A 24053-nucleotide genomic window follows, 5' to 3' on the forward strand; every position below is an offset into this window, starting at 1 on the left:
GGAAACTGAGGAAAAAAGAGACAAACAATTAAAAGACCATGAAGATAGATTAAGGGAAATAAACGACAGCCTGAGGAAGAAAAACCTACGTTTAATTGGGGTTCCCGAGGGCGCCGAAAGGGACAGAGGGCCAGAATATGTATTTGAACAAATTCTAGCTGAAAACTTTCCTAATCTGGGAAGGGAAACAGGCATTCATATCCAGGAAATAGAGAGATCCCCCCCTAAAATCAATAAAAACCGTTCAACACCTCGACATTTAATTGTGAAGCTTGCAAATTCCAAAGATAAGGAGAAGATCCTTAAAGCAGCAAGAGACAAGAAATCCCTGACTTTTATGGGGAAGAGTATTAGGGTAACAGCAGACCTCTCCACAGAGACCTGGCAGGCCAGAAAGGGCTGGCAGGATATATTCAGGGTCCTAAATGAGAAGAACATGCAACCAAGAATACTTTATCCAGCAAGGCTCTCATTCAAAATGGAAGGAGAGATAAAGAGCTTCCAAGACAGGCAGCAACTGAAAGAATATGTGACCTCCAAACCAGCTCTGCAAGAAATTTTAAGGGGGCCTCTTAAAATTCCCCTTTAAGAAGAAGTTCAGTGGAACAGTCCACAAAAACAAAGACTGAATAGATATCATGATGACACTAAACTCATATCTCTCAATAGTAACTCTGAATGTGAACGGGCTTAATGACCCCATCAAAAGGCGCAGGGTTTCAGACTGGATAAAAAAGCAGGACCCATCTATTTGCTGTCTACAAGAGACACATTTTAGACAGAAGGACACCTACAGCCTGAAAATAAAAGGTTGGAGAACCATTTACCATTCGAATGGTCCTCAAAAGAAAGCAGGGGTAGCCATCCTTATATCAGATAAACTAAAATTTACCCCAAAGACTGTAGTGAGAGATGAAGAGGGACACTATATCATACTTAAAGGATCTATTCAACAAGAGGACTTAACAATCCTCAATATATATGCTCCGAATGTGGGAGCTGCCAAATATATAAATCAATTATTAACCAAAGTGAAGAAATACTTAGATAATAATACACTTATACTTGGTGACTTCAATCTAGCTCTTTCTATACTCGATAGGTCTTCTAAGCAAAACATCTCCAAAGAAACGAGAGCTTTAAATGATACACTGGACCAGATGGATTTCACAGATATCTACAGAACTTTACATCCAAACTCAACTGAATACACATTCTTCTCAAGCGCACATGGAACTTTCTCCAGAATAGACCACATATTGGGTCACAAATCGGGTCTGAACCGATACCAAAAGATTGGGATTGTCCCCTGCATATTCTCGGACCATAATGCCTTGAAATTAGAACTAAATCACAACAAGAAGTTTGGAAGGACTTCAAACACATGGAGGTTAAGGACCATCCTGCTAAAAGATAAAAGGGTCAACCAGGAAATTAAGGAAGAATTAAAAAGATTCATGGAAACTAATGAGAATGAAGATACAACCGTTCAAAATCTTTGGGATGCAGCAAAAGCAGTCCTAAGGGGGAAATACATCGCAATACAAGCATCCATTCAAAAACTGGAAAGAACTCAAATACAAAAGCTAACCTTACACATAAAGGAGCTAGAGAAAAAACAGCAAATAGATCCTACACCCAAGAGAAGAAGGGAGTTAATAAAGATTCGAGCAGAACTCAACGAAATCGAGACCAGAAGAACTGTGGAACAGATCAACAGAACCAGGAGTTGGTTCTTTGAAAGAATTAATAAGATAGATAAACCATTAGCCAGCCGTATTAAAAAGAAGAGAGAGAAGACTCAAATTAATAAAATCATGAATGAGAAAGGAGAGATCACTACCAACACCAAGGAAATACAAACGATTTTAAAAACATATTATGAACAGCTATACGCCAATAAATTAGGCAATCTAGAAGAAATGAAATGAGGTAATGGATTTCTTTCTTTTCATTGCTATCTAACAGCAAAAGCAAATAGTTTCAACAAAATGAAAATCTTGAGTGAAACTCAAATAATTTTAAGTGTATAAGGGGACACATTATGTAGGATTAGAAATGGAAAAAATATAATTATAAAATTTAATCTTGCTTTCTCCGGCTCCATGTAGAAGGAAAAAAAATAATGCCAAATGAAATGAAATATGGTAGTGTGATTTACAAGGTGTATACAGTATTTAGGAATGTTATATTTTTTAAGAAGTGTTATACAGGTGGGCAAATGTGAGAGAAAATTCTTGAAATGTTATATAATATTTGCAAGCTCAAATTTAGAAGTATTTCATCGATAAAGCATAAAGTTAGTTAATCGTAAAATAACTATTCTAACATAACATGAGGCATAGTTATACTATGAAAATGTCAGCATTCCAGAATTTAAGACCTAACCCTGAATTGCAGTTCTGCCACTTATTAGCTGAGTCACGTGGGGAGGTTTCTAACTTTTCTAAGACAGTTTCCTCAACTCTAAAATGGGAATAGAAATTCTAGTGTAGAGAATGAACACACTTATACCGGAACACTTTACAGTTCTGACAGTAAGCCCAGCCAAAACAAAAGAAAGAAAAACAACCAGAAACTACATCTCCCCACAGTAAATACGTTGTTTCAGTCACCAATATATTCTATACTTGCACGTTACATTAAAATTACATCACAAATCAAGTTTCCTCACCTCTGAAAAATATTTACAAATTCTGCTGAAACCCTGCTTGAGAAGCTGCACGCTGTAATAAAAAGGCACAGGTAGGGAGCCCAGGAATCTCATCAGCTGTGTGACCTGGAGCAAGTTACTCAATATTCTCACCTATAAAATAATGACACTGACATCTAATTAGGAGAACCGCTGTGAATACTAAGGGAGATATGCATAAAACATGTTGTTTTAAATTATTATTTGCCATTCACTAGGCACTATGTCAAGCCTTGTATAATACATAAAGTCAATCAGAACCCAGGCATTATTTTATCTTCTTCAAAACCTATCTAAAATATTAAGTCATACCAAAAATAGACCAGGTAGCAGCAGTGATACTCTCGGGACATTTTTTTCTAACAGAAATTACCAGTTTTTCCTTTAATTTCTTTCACTGAAAAACTGAATTATTACTACATATTTCATGAATAATCTTACTGTATTTCAAAAATAGCAACAAATATTTACTATCTTCTCTATACTGTACACTCTTTAAAATTCTGAGGAATACAGTAATAAAATTCACAGAACTCCCCTGCCCTCATGGAACTAAAAACCATATTTTCATTATTCCTAAAGGAAAGCACTTAATTTTACCCCAGATAATACTGAGTCTAAAAAAACGTTTTTGAATCCTCTCTTAGATTTTTTATATTAGCAGCTTACAATAATTATGAAAGAAGTACATATTTAAAATTACTTATAAGTCTACATCAGAAAAATATATTACTCTCAATAGTTCAACACAACATGTTAAATCAGTAATAATTTTAAACCTAAATATCCTTGCACTATCAAAGAGACCTATAATTTTCATCTGGGCATATTCTTTGATTACATGTTTTTATTAATAGCTTATTTACAGAGTGAAAGAAGAGCAGAGGGAGATTTCTAATTTGTTTTCAGTTAATAAATCATCAGTTGTTCTGATAAACACATTAAAGAAGACTTTTGGGTTACATTATAATATATGCTCTAGCAAAAAAGTGCTCTCATACCATTTATTCAGAACTGCAACATAAAATATGCTTAATTTACAATGACAGAGCCAGGTCCCATTGTAGAAACCTGGTGATTTTAACCATAAAACTTGGCTTAAGAGAGGCCTCTAGTGGTTATAGGTAATTATTAGCTCCCCTTCCCACCCCCAATACCTCACACTCTGGTGATGCTCTTGTTCTCATCCATTCCCATATTTCCTTACCTCTCCCCTCACCAATTAAAAGCTTCAAGCAAAGGAGCTAGTATTCAAGCAGTGAATTATTCAATCAGGTCCAAGAAATCAACTAAAAAAGTATATGTAACTGAGAGTACTAAACCATTATAGATTCTCTAAAGGCAAATTCTCCAACCTCCCCGTAAAACCAATGTAGAGCCATTCAGTACAAAGTAAAGACCTTAAATATTATTTTGCAAGTGTTACTAATCTTACAAAAAATGAGATCTAAGGTAATTTAAATCAACGTTATGAAAATAATCTAAAGGCTACAAAATCATAATTAAAGTCATAAAATATAACCCATACATTTTTATGCTTAACTTTAATGGAATCTTGGGTCTTCTAAGCCAGTTTTGCACTATTCAACAAATATGCTAACACTGGGTGCAAATATGGAGAGTAAGCAAACTTGGTTCTTTTTTTTTTTTAAGATTTTATTTATTTGACAGAGAGAGAGTACAAGTCGGGGGATCAGCAGGCAGAGGGAGAGGGAGAAGCAGGCTCCCTGCACAGCAGGGAGCCCAACGTGGGGCTCCACCCCAGGAACCCAGCATCAGACCCTGAGCTGAAGGCAGATGCTCAACCGAGCCATTCAGCTGCCCCACACACTTGGTTATTTATATATAAATGCTTAGCCACACCCAAGTGACCAAGGTTTAACTTCTTCCCAGTTCCAGTCCTCAATATCCATTTCCTCTTTTATTGAAGGAGTATGCTCCCAGAACCTTCCCACCTCCACCCCACCTGCCAGCCCTAGAACCTGCCTCACCTTTATCCAGGGCCCTAGTGAAATCTCTTGAAGAACAGAAACAGCTAGAGTGAAAGAACAGAGGGGATGTTAAATGCACCCTCCCAACTACAGTCACTTCCTCATGCCACAGCAAAACTCCTTCCAGCTTCTGTCTCACACTGTAGGACCACGGAGGTCTTGCCCTGCTCCTTAGGATACTCCCCAAATCCTGAAACTACAGATGTCTTCACATGTAGCCAAAGAGCAAACATTTGCATCTACAGGCACATCATCAACTTTTGCTACAGAATTCAGGTCGAAAAGAGAGGGAAAGCAAGAGGGAAGTAGAGAGAAGAGCAGACAGGATAGAGAAGTTCCTTTCTAAATCACTTCCAAACTTTGTTAAGAATTTGAAAGGTAACAACCCACCTCCTGAAAACCTCAAAAAAAAAAAAAAAAAAAAAAAAAAAAAAGCAGATTACTTTAGGGGAGGAGGAAGGGGCTTTGAGACAGTATCTCATACCAGGGTTTGAACAGAGAAAACCCCTGATCAGAAGCAGTGCAGAGCTGTGATGGATGTTAAAAGTCACTCCTAGGACCAATAGGAAGGCCAAAGGGAACAGACGGAGGCTAACCTCTTCCAGATCTAAAGCCCATGACAATGACCCACCTGCAAAAAAGCAGGCAAGGAAATAAGAGGAGAAAGGTTCTGAAAAGCCTAAATTGGTATCATAAGGTCTGAAGAGTAAAGCATGTGTTCTTGATTCATGAGAAATCATTACAGGCCTTCCTTGGCCAATGCATATGTCTCAGTTATAGTTTGGTCATCTGGATCCCATGCACAGCTGGCAATAATGTGACAGCAAAAGATAAAAGAAAATTTAAATTTAAAAAACTTAAAACCATGAAATTAAGCACAGAAATATATCAATGAAGTAAATAACCATATACCTCAGTAAATGTAAATGTCTTAACACAGCATAACAACCCACGTTCATTTGGACTAAATTATTTTTGAAAGATGAAATCATATACGTTATGCTTTCCTTGAGAAAAGTGAAAAGTTTTTGGAAATACTGACATTCAAAAGGTTAAGAAGTTTTAAAAGCTGCTACCCAGAAATAGTAACTCTCATCTATATAGAAAATCATCATAAGATCTCAATTCTCAGAAACTATAAGATAGCTGAGGTTTACTGTAGTCACTTTCACTTTACTTTTTAGAATTGGTCCTATTCTAATGAGAATTCAAATGATAATTTCTATATACCATTATGAAAAATGGATAACTGTTAAGACAAAACACAAGGTCAAACTAAAGCTTATTAAAACCTTAGAATAAATGCTTCAGCTTAAAAACAGCTTTATTCATAAAGCAATAGTGCAGAGCTACTTTTTAAACTTCTGTATAAGCATCAAAAATAAAAAGTATCAAATTCAAAACATTTCAATCTTAAACAATTTTCATGCATATTAACAAACATTTTTTCACTGATATTCATTATAATCACAAAGCAAATACTCACTGAATACCAAACCTAAGTATTTTTTCAGGTTCTTAGAATTCAGCAGTAAGCCAACAGACAAAAACCCCTCCCTCACAGACTTTACCTCCTAATGGGGGAAGAAAATTGACAATATAAATAATAAAGTTACATAATATGTTAGATCATTTCATCTCTCTAGAAAAAAGGAGGGAGGGGTAAAAGGGAGTCTTGGTAAGAGGGATGGGATCCAATATCAAGTAATGGGAAACTACTGAGACTAGAAGGGACATCGTGTGACTCATGTTTGAGAGGACTGATTCTGCTTACGACAAAGAAAGAGCAGAAGCAAGACAGTGCTTTGAGGCTATGGTCAAAACCCAGGTGAGAAATGCTAACAGCTGGGGCCAGGATCAAGTAACAACATTAGAGGGAGTGGTCAGATTTTGGAGATATTGTGGAGGCCAAGCCAGCGGGATCTGTTTTGGAATTGAATGTGGGCAGGTAGAAAACGAAAGAAAGAGAGAAATCAAAAAAGGCTCCAAGTATAAAGGCAAACCCTTCTTTATTTCAATAATTAGCATAATTTAATCTTTAATTAAAGTATAAGCATGTCAAAGCTCTGAGTCAATGCTTTCTCCTCTCTATAAACTTGGGGAAAATCACCTACATCTTGTCAACTGTCATTTTTCTTTTTTTTTTTTTTTTGCACTGTTGCCTGTAGTTGATTTTAAGTTGAAGGACAATATTATTCTTGAATCCTGAGTTTCTGTCAAAGACAGTCATTCTCCTGCCAAAATCAACTTCTTATCCATAGGCAACTTTTCTCAATTTCTACACATTAAAAAAAAAAAAAAATCATTTCAAGTTGGACAGCACCTCAAGTCTAAGTCTGCCTGGCCACTGTTTTTTTTTTTTTTTTCCTTTACTTTGTAGTTCACTTTTTAACTCACTTTAGATGTGGTCTGTATCTCAGCAGGAAAATTCATTTGAACTTCAACACTTAGCCATGGCTCTTATTCTTGGGGGTCTTAGGAAGAACAGCTCTACTTAGTGGTATGGGGTTTCTGGCTGACTGACCAAAAAAACTCCTCCAGGTCAGAGCACACCAAGGTTCTAAGTCTATACAAAGGCTTACTACAATATAAATTCAAGGAAATTAATCAATGACAGTACAGTGGTCTAACTTTACCCCAGTACAATGCTGTAATTATTATAACCTTACAACACACCTTTATCATAACATATTTGATAAATAAGTTCCCCGCTTTATTCTTCACAATTACCTTGGCTATTCTTGGCCTTACAATTGATTAATAGGGTATGTGCTTCAGTTTGCTTGCATTTTTTCTAATTTCCTTGAATGATGTTTTGTGATTTTCTGCATAAAGCATCACTCAATTTCACCCTAGATATTTGATTTTTTTGAGGATTTTTCAAATGTTATCAATTTATTTCTTATTTGTTACTGGTACTTTATATTTATTTTCTATTTGCTGCCAGTATATAAAAATATAATTATTGTATATTGCCCTTGTTTCCAGAGGCGCTGGTAAACTCAATTCTAATGATCTGCCCTTAGATTTTACAAGATCGGGATGCCTGGGTGGCTTAGCAGTTGGGCGCCTCCCTTCGGCTCAGGTTGTGATCCTGGGATCCGGGATCAAGTCCTGCATCAGGCTCCCTGCGAGGAGCCTGCCGCCCCCCTCCCCCCCTCTCATGAATAAATGGATAAATCTTTTAAAAAAGATTCTACTAGATCTTCCTACATACAAATTATCTTATCTATGAATAGTTAAGTTTTACTTCTTTCCAATCCATATGATTTTTGTCTCTCTTGCCCTTATGTATGGGCATCCTTGTTGCATTCTTTTTTTTTTTTTTTTTTTTTTTTTTAAGATTTATTTTATTCGTGAGAGACACAGACAGAGAGAGAGACAGAGGCAGATGGAGAAGCAGGCTCCTTGCAGGGAGCCTGATGTGGGACTCAGTCCCAGATCCTGGGATCACGACCTGAGCATAAGCTAGGCACCCAACCACTGAGCCACTGAGGCGTTCCTCCTTGCTGCATTTATTTTTAATAATAAATTTATTTTTTATTGGTGTTCAATTTGCCAACATACAGAATAACACCCAGTGCTCATCCCGTCAAGTGCCTCCCTCGGTGCCCGTCACCCATTCACTCCCACCCCCTGCCCTCCTCCCCCTTCCACCACCCCTAGTTCGTTTCCCAGAATTAGGAGTCTTTATGTTCTGTCTCCCTTTCTGATATTTCCTACCCATTTCTTCTCCCTTTCCTTGCTGCATTCTTGATCTCAACAGGAAAGCAGTCAAAATTTCAGTAGGAAATACAATTTCTGCCGCAGGCTTTTTATAGCTATTCAGAGCTTACAAGGTAAAAAGTAGCCTTATCAAATTAATAGAATTCCCTTCTATTTCTAGGTTACTAAGAAATTTTCATTATGAATGGATATTGACTCTTAACAAATGTTTTTCTGTATTATGAAGATCATTGTGATTGTTCATGAACCATTTCCTGTTCATGTGGGAAACTGCATCGACCACTGTGTTTGTGAATGTCAGACACCCTTTGCACACTTGAAATAAACCCTCACCTTTAGTTTTTTATAGTATTGGATTTGACTTTCCAATATTGTGTTTGATTTTTACAACTACATTCATAGGAAATATGTGTCTATAGTTTTGCTTTATATAGTGTGTCCAGAACAGTTTTGATATGATGATTATGCCAGCCTTATAAAAAAGAATTTGGAAGTTTTCCCTTTTGTTCTATTTTTTGTAAGAATATTCATAAGAAATGTGTTTTAAAGAATTTACCAGTAAAGCCCTATGGGTCTAAGGTTTTCCTTATATAAATATTAATAAAAATAGATTCAATTTCTTTGATGTATGACTACTGAGTATAACTAATTTTTATTTTGAAAACATTATATTTTCCCAGGAATCTTTCCATTTCAACCAAAACTTATTGGTAAAATTGTTCATGACATCCTCTACTTCTATTGTCTCTAGGCTCTGTGATTTCCCCTTCTTCATACCGGATATTCATTTGTGTTTGCCCTGCTTTTCCCATTAGTCTTGCTAAAGGTTTATCAAGTACACTGGTCTCTTCAAAGATCTAATTTTTACTTCATCAAACATCTTTATTGTACATTTTCTGTTTCACTGATTTCTGCTCTTTATCACTACATTTATCCTATTTTCTCTAGGTTTGATTTTCTTTCTGGAGATGCAAATTCACATCATTAATTTTTTTGTTCTTATTCCTGTTTTCTAAATATATGTATTTATAGCCATGTTGTCTGCCTCCCTACATTCAATGTAGGGAGTACATTGAATAATAGAAACCTCCGAGTATGGCTTAGCTGAATCTTGAAATTTTTGATACGGGGTACCTTCATAACCCTTCAGTTCAGTAGTTTTCTAATTTCTGTTGAAGCTTCTTTTACAATCTATGATTTAAATATAAATTATTTAATTTGTAGGAAGTTGAGGCTTTTCTAGTTTTGTCTCAATTTCTAACTAAACTCTACTGTTGTCCAAACATACTCCAAATGACTTCAAACATCTGAAGTTTAAGATTATATTTATGTCCTAGTATTTGGTCAATTTGGATAAATTGAACAAGGCATATTGTGGCATTTTAGAATGTATATAAATAATGAATCATTATGCTGTACACCTGAAACTAATACTGTTCTTCAGTGGAAAAAAAAATGTCTTATATAGTTGAGTACAAAATTAGGACAAGTTTGATAAGTGTTCAGATCTATATACTTACTGATCTTATCTGCTCCTCTGATCAGTTTTTAAGAGGGGTGTCAAGGTCTCCCACTAGAACTGTGGATATATTTACATCTCCTTTCAGTTTTGTATTTTGTTTTGCTTTATGTATTTTGAAACTCTGCTATTGATGACATAATAAATTTAAGACTGTAATATCCTCATGGTAGGTTGATTCCTTCAGCACTATGAAATGTTCTGTTTCTAGTAACATTTCTTGCCTTAAAAGTTTTATTTGAAATTACTATGGCTACACCAAAGGTCTTTTTTTTTCCCCCATCTATCTCAAATTTTCTGTGTCCTTATATTTAAAGCATTTCTCTCATAAATCACACATTGGTGTTATTTTTTAATGAAGTCTGACAATCATAGGTTTTTGCCAGACTTAATCCATTTGTTTTTAATTATTATACTTAGGTTTATATCTATTATCTGTTTTCTATTGACACACCTGTTTTGTTTTGAGTTTTTTGGTTTTTGTTTTTTTGTTTTTTAAACACATTTGGCTTAACCAAATATTTCTATTCATCTATAGGTCCCTTTTGAACTTGCTGCATATACACTTTCACTATTATTTCAGTTGTTAGTACAGAAGTTACAACATGCATCCCTGACTCACTATAATCTAATAAAAATATTACACTTAATAATCCCACAACAACAGAATATTTTAACTCCATGTAAGCCCATTCTGACTATCTTCTGGATCACTTTCCTTCTGCCTAAAGAACTGCCTTATAGAAGGGAGAAGAAATGTGTGGGAAATATCAGAAAGGGAGACAGAACGTAAAGACTGCTAACTCTGGGAAACGAACTAGGGGTGGTAGAAGGGGAGGAGGGCGGGGGGTGGGAGTGAATGGGTGACGGGCACTGGGGGTTATTCTGTATGTTAGTAAATTGAACACCAATAAAAAAATAAATTAAAAAAAAAAAAAAAGAACTGCCTTATAGTACTTCAGTGAAAATGTGCTGGTGATAAATTCTCTCAATTTCTATTTACCTAAAGTAATTTTTTTTTTCATTTTAACTTTAAGAGTAGGTTTTTAGGGATGCCTGGGTGGCTCAGCAGTTGAGTGCCTCCCTTTGGCTCAGGGCATGATCCCGGATTCCCAGGTTCATGTCCCATTTCAGGCTCCTTGCATGCAGGAGCTCTGCCTGTGCCTCTGCCTCTCTGCCTCTCTGTTTCTCATAAATAAACAAAATCTTAAAAACAACAAGAAAAAAAAAAGAGTAGGTTTTCACTGGGTAGAGAATGCTAGGTTGGCATCCTTGGCAATTTAAGATCTCATTCCATTGTGTAAGTGGCTATGGTTTTCTTTGAATACATCCCTAGAAGTTCACAAGTTCTCAAGTATGGCAATGTCCTGAAAGTTTCATGAGAAATATTTTTATATTGTTTTTAACTAATTCATTCTCTCTTCTTCTGGAATTCAAATCATCTATTTGACCAGATCCCCCGTGTATTTTATGTCCTCTTCTGTTTTAGTCTATTTTATTTTCTCCCTCTCTGCACTTCACTTTGGACATTTTCTATATACTTGCCTTCTAATTCATGAATACTATTATCATCCACTAAGTTCTTATTGACAAATATTTCTTTGGTTCTACAATGGTCTCTGTCTCTCTCTCTCTCTCTCTCTCTCTCTCTCTCCCCCTCACACACACACACCTCTCCAGAATAATTCTCCACTTTCTTACCTCTTTTGTTCCTTTTCTTCCTCCACGGTCCTAAACATAATAAAGTTTTTGCTAACTCCAATGACTGGATCACCTGTGTTTCTGCTTTCTATTGTTTGTGTTCTCTCTTGGTTTTGAATCAAATGGTCCTGTCTCTTCATATACTTAGTAATTTTTTTTATTGAATGCGGATTCATAGAAATTCCAGATGATAGGAAGACTGACTCCTTGTTCTGCTGGGCAGACAGAGCAGAAGGTAAGTTATATTAATCCAGTAAGGAATTGAGAGGGGGAGAGGCTGTGCTGTGGATTTGGGAAGTTTTAATCTACTTCTGGTAGATCCTAAAACCTGACTCTACACCTGTCAACTGAGAATATGACTGGTCTTTGACACTTCAGTCTCAAGTGATGACTTGGCTTTTCAGGTATTTGCTGATTAGCTCTCACCACAGACAGCTTTAGAATTTGTCATTTGTCTTGAATGGGAGACCAACTCTGTTTAAGCACTCCCCACCAAGCATCCTATTTTGTTCCTACAAGCCCATGAAACATGGATTCAATACCCCTGGATTCTTAGTTTCTAGTAGAGTCTTACTTTACTTAGCAGGTGCCCCCAAGTAAAAAGAGGCAATTTACCACTCACTTCAGGGCTTTCAACCCTCCCCACTGATGTTTTTAAGCCACTCCACCCCATTCACACTCCCAGTACCTAGAGTAGGTCTCTATCTCTTAGGCACTTTGAAACTCAGGAATTTTTATTCTGTTTATCAGAGGCTTTCAGCTTAGCTCTCTAATATCAGGTCCAGGATTGAGTAGATGAACTATGGTTCTCAGATGGGCTCAGGTCTCTAATTTTGTAGCTTCCCTGTGCAGCATTCAAACACTGCTGCTCTCTGTCTCCAAGCAATTTTTCAGGATTATAACTTCCAAACAATGCTTCAAGGCTCAATCAAACAAAAAGCCTGACTATGTTTTTAAAAACGTAGTTAAATTCAGGGATGCCTGGGTGGCTCAGTGGTTGAGCGTCTGCCTTCGGGTCAGGGCATGATCCTGGATTCCTGAGATGGAGTCCCACACTGGGCTCCCTGCATGGAGTCTGCTTCTCTCTCTGCCTATGTCTCTGCCTTTCTCTGTGTCTCTCAATAAATAAATAAAATCTTAAAAAAAAAAAAAAAAAAAAAAAAAAAAACACCAAAACCCACATAGTTAAATTCAGACTACATTAACCAATTCCTCAAGTGTCCCAGAGTCATTTTACTATGCATGGTATGCTAATGTGTATGTATGAGCAATAAGTTGGTCTATTTGTTCTTGTTGTTTTTTTTTTTTTACCTTTAATAGGCTTTTCTTGATTAGGTATTCCAAAAGATGCATTTGAGTGTTGAACTTAACATGTCATGAATGAAGCTGAGGGATCTAATTATATTATAAAACAAAAGAACCAATAAAACACAGCACTAACTGAAAGAGATAATAAATTTTGATTACTACAGAATTCATAAAGAAAAACTTAACCGTAGTTAAACAACAATAACAAAAGCCTCACTTTTAATGAGGTTTAGCTATAGGGCCCTCTTCTTTAAAATCATCTCCAAATCCTAGAAAGATGCCAAGTATCAAAACTTTTCTTTGATACATGAAAGGATAACAGAAGATTACCATGATCAGCAATGAAGAGACTCACATAACCCAAACTAATCAAGAAATGACAAGCTAGCTTTCACTGTCGTAACTAGAGGGTCATCAACTAGAAAAATAACATGATGAAAGCACCCCAACACAAGACTAAAAGGATGATGCTTGCGAGTTAGAGGTTGGATGCATCACTTTTTCATTCAGGAGTGGTCTCTAGTATCCTCTTTCATGTTTTCTAGTAGTCAAGAGACCTAAGAAAATAAGATCTACATTCCAGGATTACACAAAATGCAACCGGTAGATTTAATAAAGGGAGGAAGGAGCATTCCACATAAGCAAGTTATTTATTTAAAGATAAATAATTTCCCCCCTTTTTTCCTCTCTTCACTTTACTTTCACAATTAAGCATGGAGTGTTGTTATATTCGTGTTTTACCATAAACTGCGACAAATTCTGTTTGAATGTATAAAGTACATAAAAACATAAATAAAATTTAAAACTACTTGCCCTATCCATTTATCAGTACCCCCACTGTACCATAACAAAACATATCACCAAAGAAAAGCACCATTCACTTTATGAATACAAACTCCAATAATAAATGGGGGATATATATGCAAAAAGGAACCCCATTTTGGGACAAAGGCTATCAGCTCTGGTATAGCCGTAATTTGGAATATTTGGCTACTTGAGAAAACTCAGTGTCTGATTTGATTTGAAAAACCCTGCAAGAAGCATTACTTTCATGGAGTTATGAATATCTCAACCTAGAATACTACTTTTAATGATAGAAACTACAAATATAAAGACTTAGAATATTGTTGCAGCCATCTGCAACCATGTCAAGTTTACAGATGTCAAGAGTGTCTGTAGAACATTTACTATAACAAATCTTATTATGTTCCATTAAATCATAAAACAATCTTTACCTAAACACACCCTATGCTATACTTTTACAGCAATAGTGACTGAAGGTTTTTTTCACACAACAAACCAAAGAAACAGCCTATAAAAGCTGTGGGAATACTAAAGTTCTTTAAAAAATATAAAATACCCTAGGTCTTAGGACTTATTTGCTGTAACAATAAATCAAGGAAAAGTAACATATGCAATTATTACCTAAATTTCAGTAGATAAGAGTATGACAAAGTAAGAACTTAATCTTCTTTATATACCACACAATGGAAATAGATGCACTTTGGTTTATCTATACGTTAACATAAAAGATCAGTTATAACCAACCATATTCCTAAGGAAGGACTATTCCTTGGATAGAAAACTGAAAGCAGATAGAATCCTATAACATAATATTCAAACTTATTCACAGTATAAAGATTATATAAAGAGGTTTCTGGGGTTTTGTTTTGTACTTTAAATAATCCATCTCCATCTCTTCTGGAGAGGAGACAAATGAAAATTCGGCCAAACCACTTAAGTGACTATATTAAACTTTGCTTATCCAACCATAACTTAGAAGTAGTTCAAAACACAGGTGACTTCAACAACTTGGCATCTCTCATTTGCACCACTCCATGACTTCCACAGCTCAACCCAAGCTGGCTGCATGAAGGACACAGTTCTGTAATATTTTAAACAGAAAACTATGGGAGGGAATTATATGATACATATTTTCTGTCATGGTGTAAATTTTAAAGTTTTCAATCAGCTGAAAATGCTCATGAAGCTCAAAATTTCAAAACAATTCTTTGCAAACCGCCAACAAATCTGGCCCAAGGGTTAAAGGAAATGATACTCTATCAACACTATATTCATACCTTGCAAACTGTATCTACGTCCCAGGGTAGTATAGTCCTCAGATCAATGACTTCACAAGACACTCCAAGCTTTTCTTGAGCCATGGAAGCCACCTCTCGGATCACGTGAACCTGAAATAAAAATAGCAGAGAATAACTACAGAGATTCAGACCTGAAAAGTTAACCAAATTCTGACATCAATAATAGAAAAGCATTTAAAGCCAGAAGAACTTATTTGCATGGAGAATTAAATTTGTTTTAGATACGTTGAACCCCATATTCCACCAAAGTAATCAAACACAGATGCCTAGAAAACAGTTGGAAAGATGTTCTTAAATTTCAGAAAAGGAAAGGAGTCATTGACAGAGACACTGATTCTAAAGATATCAGCACACAGAAGGGAAAGTCAACCTACTTTCTAGAGAAAGCATGTGGAGGGAGAAGTAAAGGGCAGAACTCGTGGAACCCTGTAGAAGACCAACATTTAAGGGGAAGATGGAGAAGGAGGAATTTGCTTTAAAAAAGAAGGGATGCCTGGGTGGCTCAGCGGTTGAGTGTCTGCCTTTGGCTCAGGGCGTGATCCCGGAGTGCCAGGATCGAGTCCCACATTGGAATCCTTGTATGGAGCCTGCTTCTCCCTCTGCCTGTGTCTCTGCCTCTCTCTCTCTCATGAATAAATAAATAAAATCTTTTAAAAAATAAAAATTAAAAAGAAGAAAAAAAAAGAAGCAAAAGGAGGAGGAGGAGGAAGAGGGGCACCCAGGTGGCTCAGTCAGTTAAAGGACCAACTTTCGATTTGAGCTCCCTCAGGTCATGATCTCAGAGTCATGAGATAGAGCCCTGCGTCAAACTCCACAGGCTCTTAAACTTGCTTAAGATTCTCTCAACTGTCTCTGTCTCTTCCCCCTCAGCCCTTCCCAACTTCTCTCTCTCTCTCTCAAAACAAAACGATGATAATGAGAACAGTGAAGGAAGAAGAAGAAAGAAAAAGAAAAAAAGAAAGGAAAGAAAGAGGAGACAATATATTCCAGAAACTAAAGAAGAAAGGGTTTCATAGAGACAGTAGCCAGTGTCATACACAGTAGCAACATGTGTTAAGGGTTGGACTTAACAATTAGAAAATTAGGAATGTCTCTGGAATAGTTTTAGTAAATTAGTGGGAACAGAACTCATAAGGTACAAAAACATAGGGAAGTTAAGGAATTAAATACAGATAGTAGAAAACAACTGTTCAAGTTCAGTGATTAAAAAAAAGGAAATATACTGGTATTTAAGGGAAAATCAGGGTAGAGAAAAGGTATTTTTTTTTAGAGAATGTATATACACCTTTTTAACATTGAAAGGAAAAACTGAAGATGCAGAAGAGGGAAGGGACCAGCCAGTAAGTTACAGCCTGGAAAAGGTAAAATGGAATATAATCTGAAAGATTTGTAGAGGTAGCTATGAAAACTAGACACCTCTTCTTAGGAGGACAAAAGAGAAAGAAGACTGTCAGCAGACATGGTAAGTATGAGGAAAAAAAGCAAAACACTGACCTCCCTATTACCAAGACAGGCAAGATGTGTACTGAGGGACAGGGATCTAGATAAAAGATTTTCCCACCGGAATTAAGAAACCATGAGGACTAACTACCTCTCCAAGCCAAAACTGAAGTGGAGAAGAGAGTCAGAGGTTGTAGTATTACAAATTATTTATTTTCTTTATTTAATGCTATACTAAGTTTTCTAAATTAAGTATTTCCTTTACACACACAAAAAAGAAAAATAAACTTTTTAAAAAAAAAAAAAAAGAAAGAAAGAAAGAGATAAGAGATAGATGTCTATAGTCAAAGGGAAAAAAAAAAAAGCCCCAAGTTTAAAAGTCTGGAGGTAGAACAACATGAGAACAAGCATTAGGAAAACTGAAGCAGATCAGTATTGAGGTTCACTAGAGCAGAGGACGGTATAGAATCCTGCGTCGGGACCCGTCGATGGCCCACATGCAATCACAAGAGATAGCAACAGATGTGCTGAAAAAGACAGGAGGTCAAGTACAGAAGCAAGTGAGGATGTATAATGTGTGCTTCGAAAGAAAGTTTTTAATGAGTACATTTTTATAAATTCAACAGATTTTAATGGCTTCACCACATGCATACATATTTTAATAAGACTGAATAGATTGATATGACCTCACCTTCAACCAGAAATCAGTACCAGATATAGATGCAGCACTAACAAGACTTAAATATGAGACATAAGAAAAACAACACTTTTGCTTTTTACAGTATTAGGATTAAAAATGAGAGCTTCCAAGCACAGCATGGACATTATCAGTTCTTATAAATGTTACTGACCTGAGTGCCCCAGGCAACTAGAGTCACATCGCTCCCTTCCTGAATGACTTCGGCCTGGGACAGGGGAATGTTGTAAGGTTCTACAGGAACCTGTTCAACTGAATATATAACAGGGAAAAAAAGTAATTTATTTTCTTGCATGGGGCATTCGTGCATAAGTGAATATAAGAATTTCACTGTGGCAAAGCTTTATTTTATTCTTCTCCCAAATTCCCTAAGTTATTTAAAACAGAAATAGCATTTATTATTATACATATGAAAAGGTACAATGTAAATGTTTAAAATACACCAGCTATCCTGGAACAGAAAAAGAGTTTGGGTAAATACTAAGAAAATCTTAAAGTAAGGGCTTTGGTCAACAATGTGTCAATATTGATTGGCCCATTAACTGTTAACGAATATGCCATACTAATATATAACGTTAATAATACAAATAACTGGGTGAAGGATATATGGGAACTCTGCTTTACTATCCTCATACTTTTTCTGTAAATCTAAACCTGTTCTAAAAAAATAAAGTTAAAAAAATTTTAGTATGCTTCTGCTAAAACTTGATCAGACTGAATTAACTTCTCAGACAAGTTTTCTCTCAAGAAGCAAACTTATGGGGGGTTGAAAAACAAAACACAGATAGTAGGCCCACATTTTTAAGTAGACTTTATTTTTGCACCTTGCCTCTATGAATACTTCATCAACTATGGCACCTGACAACACCTTAGTGTTGTTTCAAAGCTGAATCCTGTAGACCCCAAAAAGATCCATTAAAGCAACTCTACCAGGCCAAAAGGACGAATAAGCCACTGGTATCTCAGAGATGATTATTTCAAGATTATTTCTGCCCAATTAAGCGCAAGCAGTATAGAGCTAAATTCAAGAGGAAATCATAAGGTGAATTTTTAAATGGAAGCAAGTTGATGGACTTGCCTCCATTATGCTGGGAAGCCTTCTTGAATTCCCATGTGGGAGCAGTAAAACAGTAGAAGTGTTGAGGGCAAAACGTTCCCTTTTGTTCACCTGCCCTATCATCTTTTATCATTGTTATATGGATTTTTTTTTTTTTAATTAAAAGAGTAAAGAAGAGCAAACTAAAAGGTTCCCTCTGTGCCCCAGTTAGTTCTTCCAACTCTCCTGCCTGGGGTTATTAATACCAACAATTTCCTGAGTGTCTGCAGGGGACAGCTTTCACTCTTTCTGTCATCCAAGCTTCTTAATCTTCTTCCTAAATTAGGGAAATGCCCCAACTGCTGAGGCAGGGGCCCTTTGTCCACAACAGAAGTAGGGCCCCCATCTGCACTTTTTCAGCTTCTATTGCAGGTAGGGCACAAAATATGGGCTCTGCCGATCAAATGCACCCATGCCACACTCTGAAGTGGAAGCTGATGACAAGAGCAGCAGGCATCCAGAATGCATCCTAGAGTACTGGTAACAGTGGAGACAGATGCAGCGTTCAGGCTTAGCGGTCTCAATGATTCAGACTATGGTGCCATGCCCACAGACAACTGCTGAGGCATCTTTGTAAAACCAGTTATGCTGTAGAATTTGGGGTACTGCTTCTAGACATATGGCCTCTGAGCCTGGTTCTTAGGCACTCCAAAGATTTCTGAGCTATTCACTATCTTTCAATACATCTTTTCTGCTTATATTGGCCAGAGTTGGATTTCTGCTTGAAAATTAAGAACCCTGACTGTCTTTTCAGATGTTTACAATATTCAAGTATGCACGTTCATAAACATATGTGAATCTTAGTTTCTACATATAAAATCTCTTTGTACAACCTGTTCAGAAGTCTTCTATAATCTCCCTTTTTCGCTTGGCAATATATCTTGGCCATGTTTTCATGTCAAAAGTATAGTTTTTAAAATCATTTACAAGTAAATCTATCAAATTTAATGGTACTGTTATCAGCGATGTGGAAATTTTTAATTCTTGTATTTTTTTATATTTCCAATCCAGTAACATTTCTATAACCAATGCCAGAGAAAGATATTTTTTAGACCATCAGTATGTTTAAATAATACCCTGAAATCTACAAATCTACTCCAAACAGATGACAATTAAGCTACCTAACAAACCTGAGACACAAGTTGTGTTAGAGAACTCATAAGTGTTAAAAGCATTTTTTAAAGTCTTTGTGTAACACGCAAATTATGTTGAGCCAGATACTTCCATCTAATCCAGGAGTAGGCAAGTCAATTTTTGTAAACAGTATCTTACTGGAACACAGCCACCTCCATTCATTGACATATCATCTATGGCTGGTTTTGCCCTACAACAGCAGAGCTGAGTAGTTTACAAAAGACAGCATGGCCTATAGGCTAGAATTCTTATTACCTCTTCCATTAGAGAAAGAGTTTGCCAACCTCAATTCTAAACAGTGCTTTCAGAGGTTAATTCCAGTCCATTCACTGACAGCTTAAATCCAGTATTTGATGGACAGATGAGCCAACAGATATTCAAGTGAACAAAAGAACACAGAGACAGGGAAACAAACATTCAACTGGAGTAGTAGTATACTCTACTGAGCAGTTCTCAAGTCGCTAAACCAAAATGATGGTCAAGAATGATACTGATGATATCCAGCAAACATGCAAAAGGTCGCACATAAACTCTTTGCCATCAAGTTTTTTCTCTGGCAGCAAGATCTGCACGCCAACGGACAAGGCTTAAAATGTGTACTGACACACTCGGTCTTGTCAGTGAGTCAGTGGCTGTCATTCAAGAATCCTGTCTTCCCGCCTTTTAAATCAGTTGCCAGCTGATTAGCAAATCCCTGGAAAACACAATTTTAATGGCTGGCATACTAAAAGAAATGGGTTAGCATCTTGGCCCACTTCCTTCGAAAAACTGCCAGTGAGTGACTAACTGCTTCATTGTATTAAATAAATTACCCAGAATAATAAGACCTCATTACTTTAACACTTAATTAAGGAACAACATGGCACACAAAGCCTTGTTCTCCAACGACAAAATCGTGCAACGAATTAGATTCAAGAAGAGTCTCATGTTAAAAAACAAACAGAAATCTACTAGATTCTCATAAATTTAATCCTGAGAGCCGAAGAATGAGAGTATGTTTGTTTATTTGAACTCGGCAAACACGTCACATTGAGGGCAAGTCATAATTCACAAGTACTTTAGTTACACTAATTTAAAAGATACTCCAAGAGAAAGTTATTATTTCAAATGAGCATTCTTGCATTCCTACCCCATGACTATGTGCTTTTTGAAATACAATAGGTAAGAGGAGTGATAATAAAAATTTTAGAAACTGAAAGGCCCCTATACAGTCATATTACAGATTCCTGTTTTCATAGCAGTGGGACCAACTGAGACCACTCCATTTACCAAATGCTGATTACATTCTAATCTTTGCACTAATGAGCATTCCAGACAAACTTCCAGACAAACCCTTCAGCATCAGATATATACTGACAAAAATGTGTCACCCAGAAAAATAAGAAATCTTTCTGAGACCAAAATTTAAAAGATGCAACTTGTGGCTCGAATAGCAAACCCATTTTAAAAATTTTTTTTTCAAGTTCCACATATATGTGTTCTTTGGATTTACAAATGCACTTATATTCATATTACAGATACACTTACAGACTCGTGGCACAAATGTGGAATTTTATTTCCCATCCTCCTCCTTTTTTCCTTCTAATTTTCTTGTCATTTGTTTGGTCATCTTGAACACATTTTTAAAATAAGGCAGTGTATAAATGTATATACTATATACAATACACCTTTATTCATTTAATAGTTATTACATACCCAACATATGCAGGCATGATACAAGATACTAGAATATGAAATTGCAAGACGCAGTTGCTGTCTTTGACAAGCACAAACTCAACTGGGAGTTATGAAGATGGAAAGACATGATCAGCAAACAAAAACATGATATTGTGGTGGGGATAAACTGCGTGGGAAAACAAGGGGAAGCAATAACCTGGTTGTAAGGATCGAGAAATGGAGGGCATTGGTTGTGCCCCACCATAAAGGGCACAACTAAGAGGGGTCTTAGAGATAACAAAGAAATAAAGAGGGTACTCCATATAGAAAGAATAGATGTATACAAAGAAATGGAGGTGTGAAGTCATGTGCGCGCATCGACAAACACGTGTCAACACACATTTATGTGCTGTTTCAGATGAGGATGAAAGCTTTAAATTCTATACCCAAGTCCCTAGAAAAACCTTTTCAATTCCTTCTGGCTTCATATATTAATAACACATGTAGAACGTGTCTGCAAGATAATAATAACTCACTCTTAATGATGCAAGCTTCCCTGTGAGGCACAATATTACCATTACAGAGATAATAGGGTCATTTCTCTGCCCTGGCACTAATCTACAGTAATGCTAGTTTCCTCACAAATGCGAAAGTCAGTAGGGCTTTATTCATGTTGCATTATACATGATGCAGTGATAAAACATAAATGTTCTTCTTAAAAAGAAATAGAATATATTTCGAAAATGTTACTTCATGTTGCCTGATTACTAACAACATTGGCAATCTTCATACTTGAAAAAGTCTATCTCATTTGTCAGAATTTACAGTCTAATGAGGGAGAGTGGGCAAATCCACTCAACCAAGAACCCAATTCCCAGCCCTGTCTCTGCATCTAATTAATTTGGTGATCTCTGACAAAGCACTGTGTTACTTGTATGCCCCAGTATCCCATGTGTAAGCTATGGAAGGCAGCATCTGTCTGTCTGCCACATCACAGGGACAGAATGGGGACATATTAAGTGAATCACTGTGGCTATCCTTTCAGTTCTTAGGAAGAAGACAGCTTTACATTTGAAATAATTCAATGATAAAGTCATTAAAACTACAGAGAAAGTTTTCATTCTAGGAACATTTATTCTTACTTCTATTATTATTTTCTGTATAAAACTGATATTTAACCATCAACCAAGATCTCTATATTACAATTGTTATTTTTCCAAATAATCTTTCAGATGAGGCTACTAATTATGGTCATACTTTGATAATTTTCACTTCTACATTAACAATTCATTTTATTTTATTTTTTTTTAAGATTGTATTTATTTACTCATGAGAGACACCGAAGGAGAGGCAGAGACAGGTCCTGTGGGGTGCCTGATGCAGAACTCGATCCCCGGACCCTGGGATCACGACCTGAGCCAAAGGCAGATGTTCAACCACTGAGCCACCCAGGTCCCCCTTCATTTTAATATTGATGTTGGAAATGAGAAAATCTATGAATAGAAGAGCAAATGTAATCTCTTCTGGTAATTATTTTCAAATTATTCCCCAAATACAGTTGTATCCAATATCTCCCTCACCTCTTCACCTCAAATTACTGAAAATCTAAAGCAAGACCAAATCAATACACTGTTAACAGTACTGTCTAAATAAGTTGTGATTACAATGGTTGTTATATTACTATCTAATTAAAAGACAAAATTAACTTTCAATAAAGAATAATTAAGCATTAAACTTTTCATACTAATTAACCCATGGTGATACTAAGTAACCCATGGTGATCACTGGGATCATGTGTGGACAGCATAAACTAGCAGCATAAGCCTCAATACCACTTGGGAGTAAACCAGAGAAGTCTCTTAGAAGAGCAAACAGAAAAACCACAAAAAAATGTTGTGGTTCTGAAAAATGAAAATAATGTGATGCACAAAAGCAAAAAGTTACCTTTCTAAGCAGGAGGGTACTATACATGAATAACAGAAAAGTCAAAACAAACAAGCTAAGAACACCACCATGTGTCATCATACGTGATGCTCTGAGAAGGGCACAGAATCACTTCAGTGGTATCCTTACCAAATAGCTACATAAACCTGAATTTTAATCTTAAAGAAACATCAGAAAGATTGATTGAGGGACATTCTATAAAAGAGCAGACCAACTGTGAAGATCACAACAGACAAAAAAGACAAAGGAATGGTCTGTCTCAAAATAAAGGAGACTAAGGAGACATCAGTAAGTGGAGACTCCAGATGGGATCCTGATCCAGAAAGAGGACATTAGCAGGCCTACTGATGAAATTTGGATTAGATGTTGGAGGAATTTTAACAGTTTTGGGTCACTGTTAATTTCCTGGTTTTGATCATTATTGCTACAGTTACTTATGAGGTTAACATCCAGGGAAGCCCAGTAGGGGATACGTAAAAATTATTTGTACTCTTTTTGCAACATTTCTGTTTAAATTTATTTCAAAATGAAAAGTTTAACAAAATATTAACATTAAATTTTTTAAGAGGGGGCTGATCCATCTTCTTTAGGTCTCCCACTGATTCTGGGAAAATATGGTAGAACCTGATGAACAAGTATGCAAAATTATCAACGTCACCAAAAACCAACTATGGGAAATTGAGCTAAATACCAGTCAAGACAGAGGCACTGTAGACTCATACTGCCTTGTGAAACAAGCTGTGCTTTCAGAAATATCAGTACAAACAGAAAATGAGGTTACTAATAAAGCTATCCAATTGCAAAAGGAGTGCAGCTTCATCTGGTACTGTCCATGTGACCTCATCTACCTGGATGAACTTAACCAAAGTTCTGACCACACAGAGGCATAAAGATGGGAAGACACCAATTCATTATCTGTGCATGTCAGCTTTTTGTTGGAGACTCTTGACCGCTAAATAAAAACCAATAACCCGTCAATCTGTCTAACCATAAATACGTCACGTCAGAATCAGCAAGTCTCTAGCATGTAACCAGGAGACTTGTCAC

General features: G+C 36.3%; 1 protein-coding gene across 4 annotated transcripts in view; it reads right to left on the reverse strand.

Moving 5' to 3' along the window:
* BCKDHB (branched chain keto acid dehydrogenase E1 subunit beta) overlaps positions 1–24053 on the reverse strand; it is a 211462-nt gene that overhangs the window by 122350 nt on the left and 65059 nt on the right. For all 4 annotated transcript variants that reach the window (XM_077903277.1, XM_077903275.1, XM_077903274.1 and 1 more), the window contains 2 exons: positions 17331–17428; positions 15019–15129 (listed from right to left, as the gene is read on the reverse strand). In XM_077903277.1, coding sequence (XP_077759403.1) covers positions 15019–15129; positions 17331–17428 — 209 coding nt within the window. The remainder of the gene's footprint in view (positions 1–15018; positions 15130–17330; positions 17429–24053) is intronic.

Source organism: Canis aureus, chromosome 7 (assembly GCF_053574225.1).
Source record: "Canis aureus isolate CA01 chromosome 7, VMU_Caureus_v.1.0, whole genome shotgun sequence".
In the NCBI taxonomy this organism is placed as follows: Eukaryota; Metazoa; Chordata; class Mammalia; order Carnivora; family Canidae; genus Canis; species Canis aureus.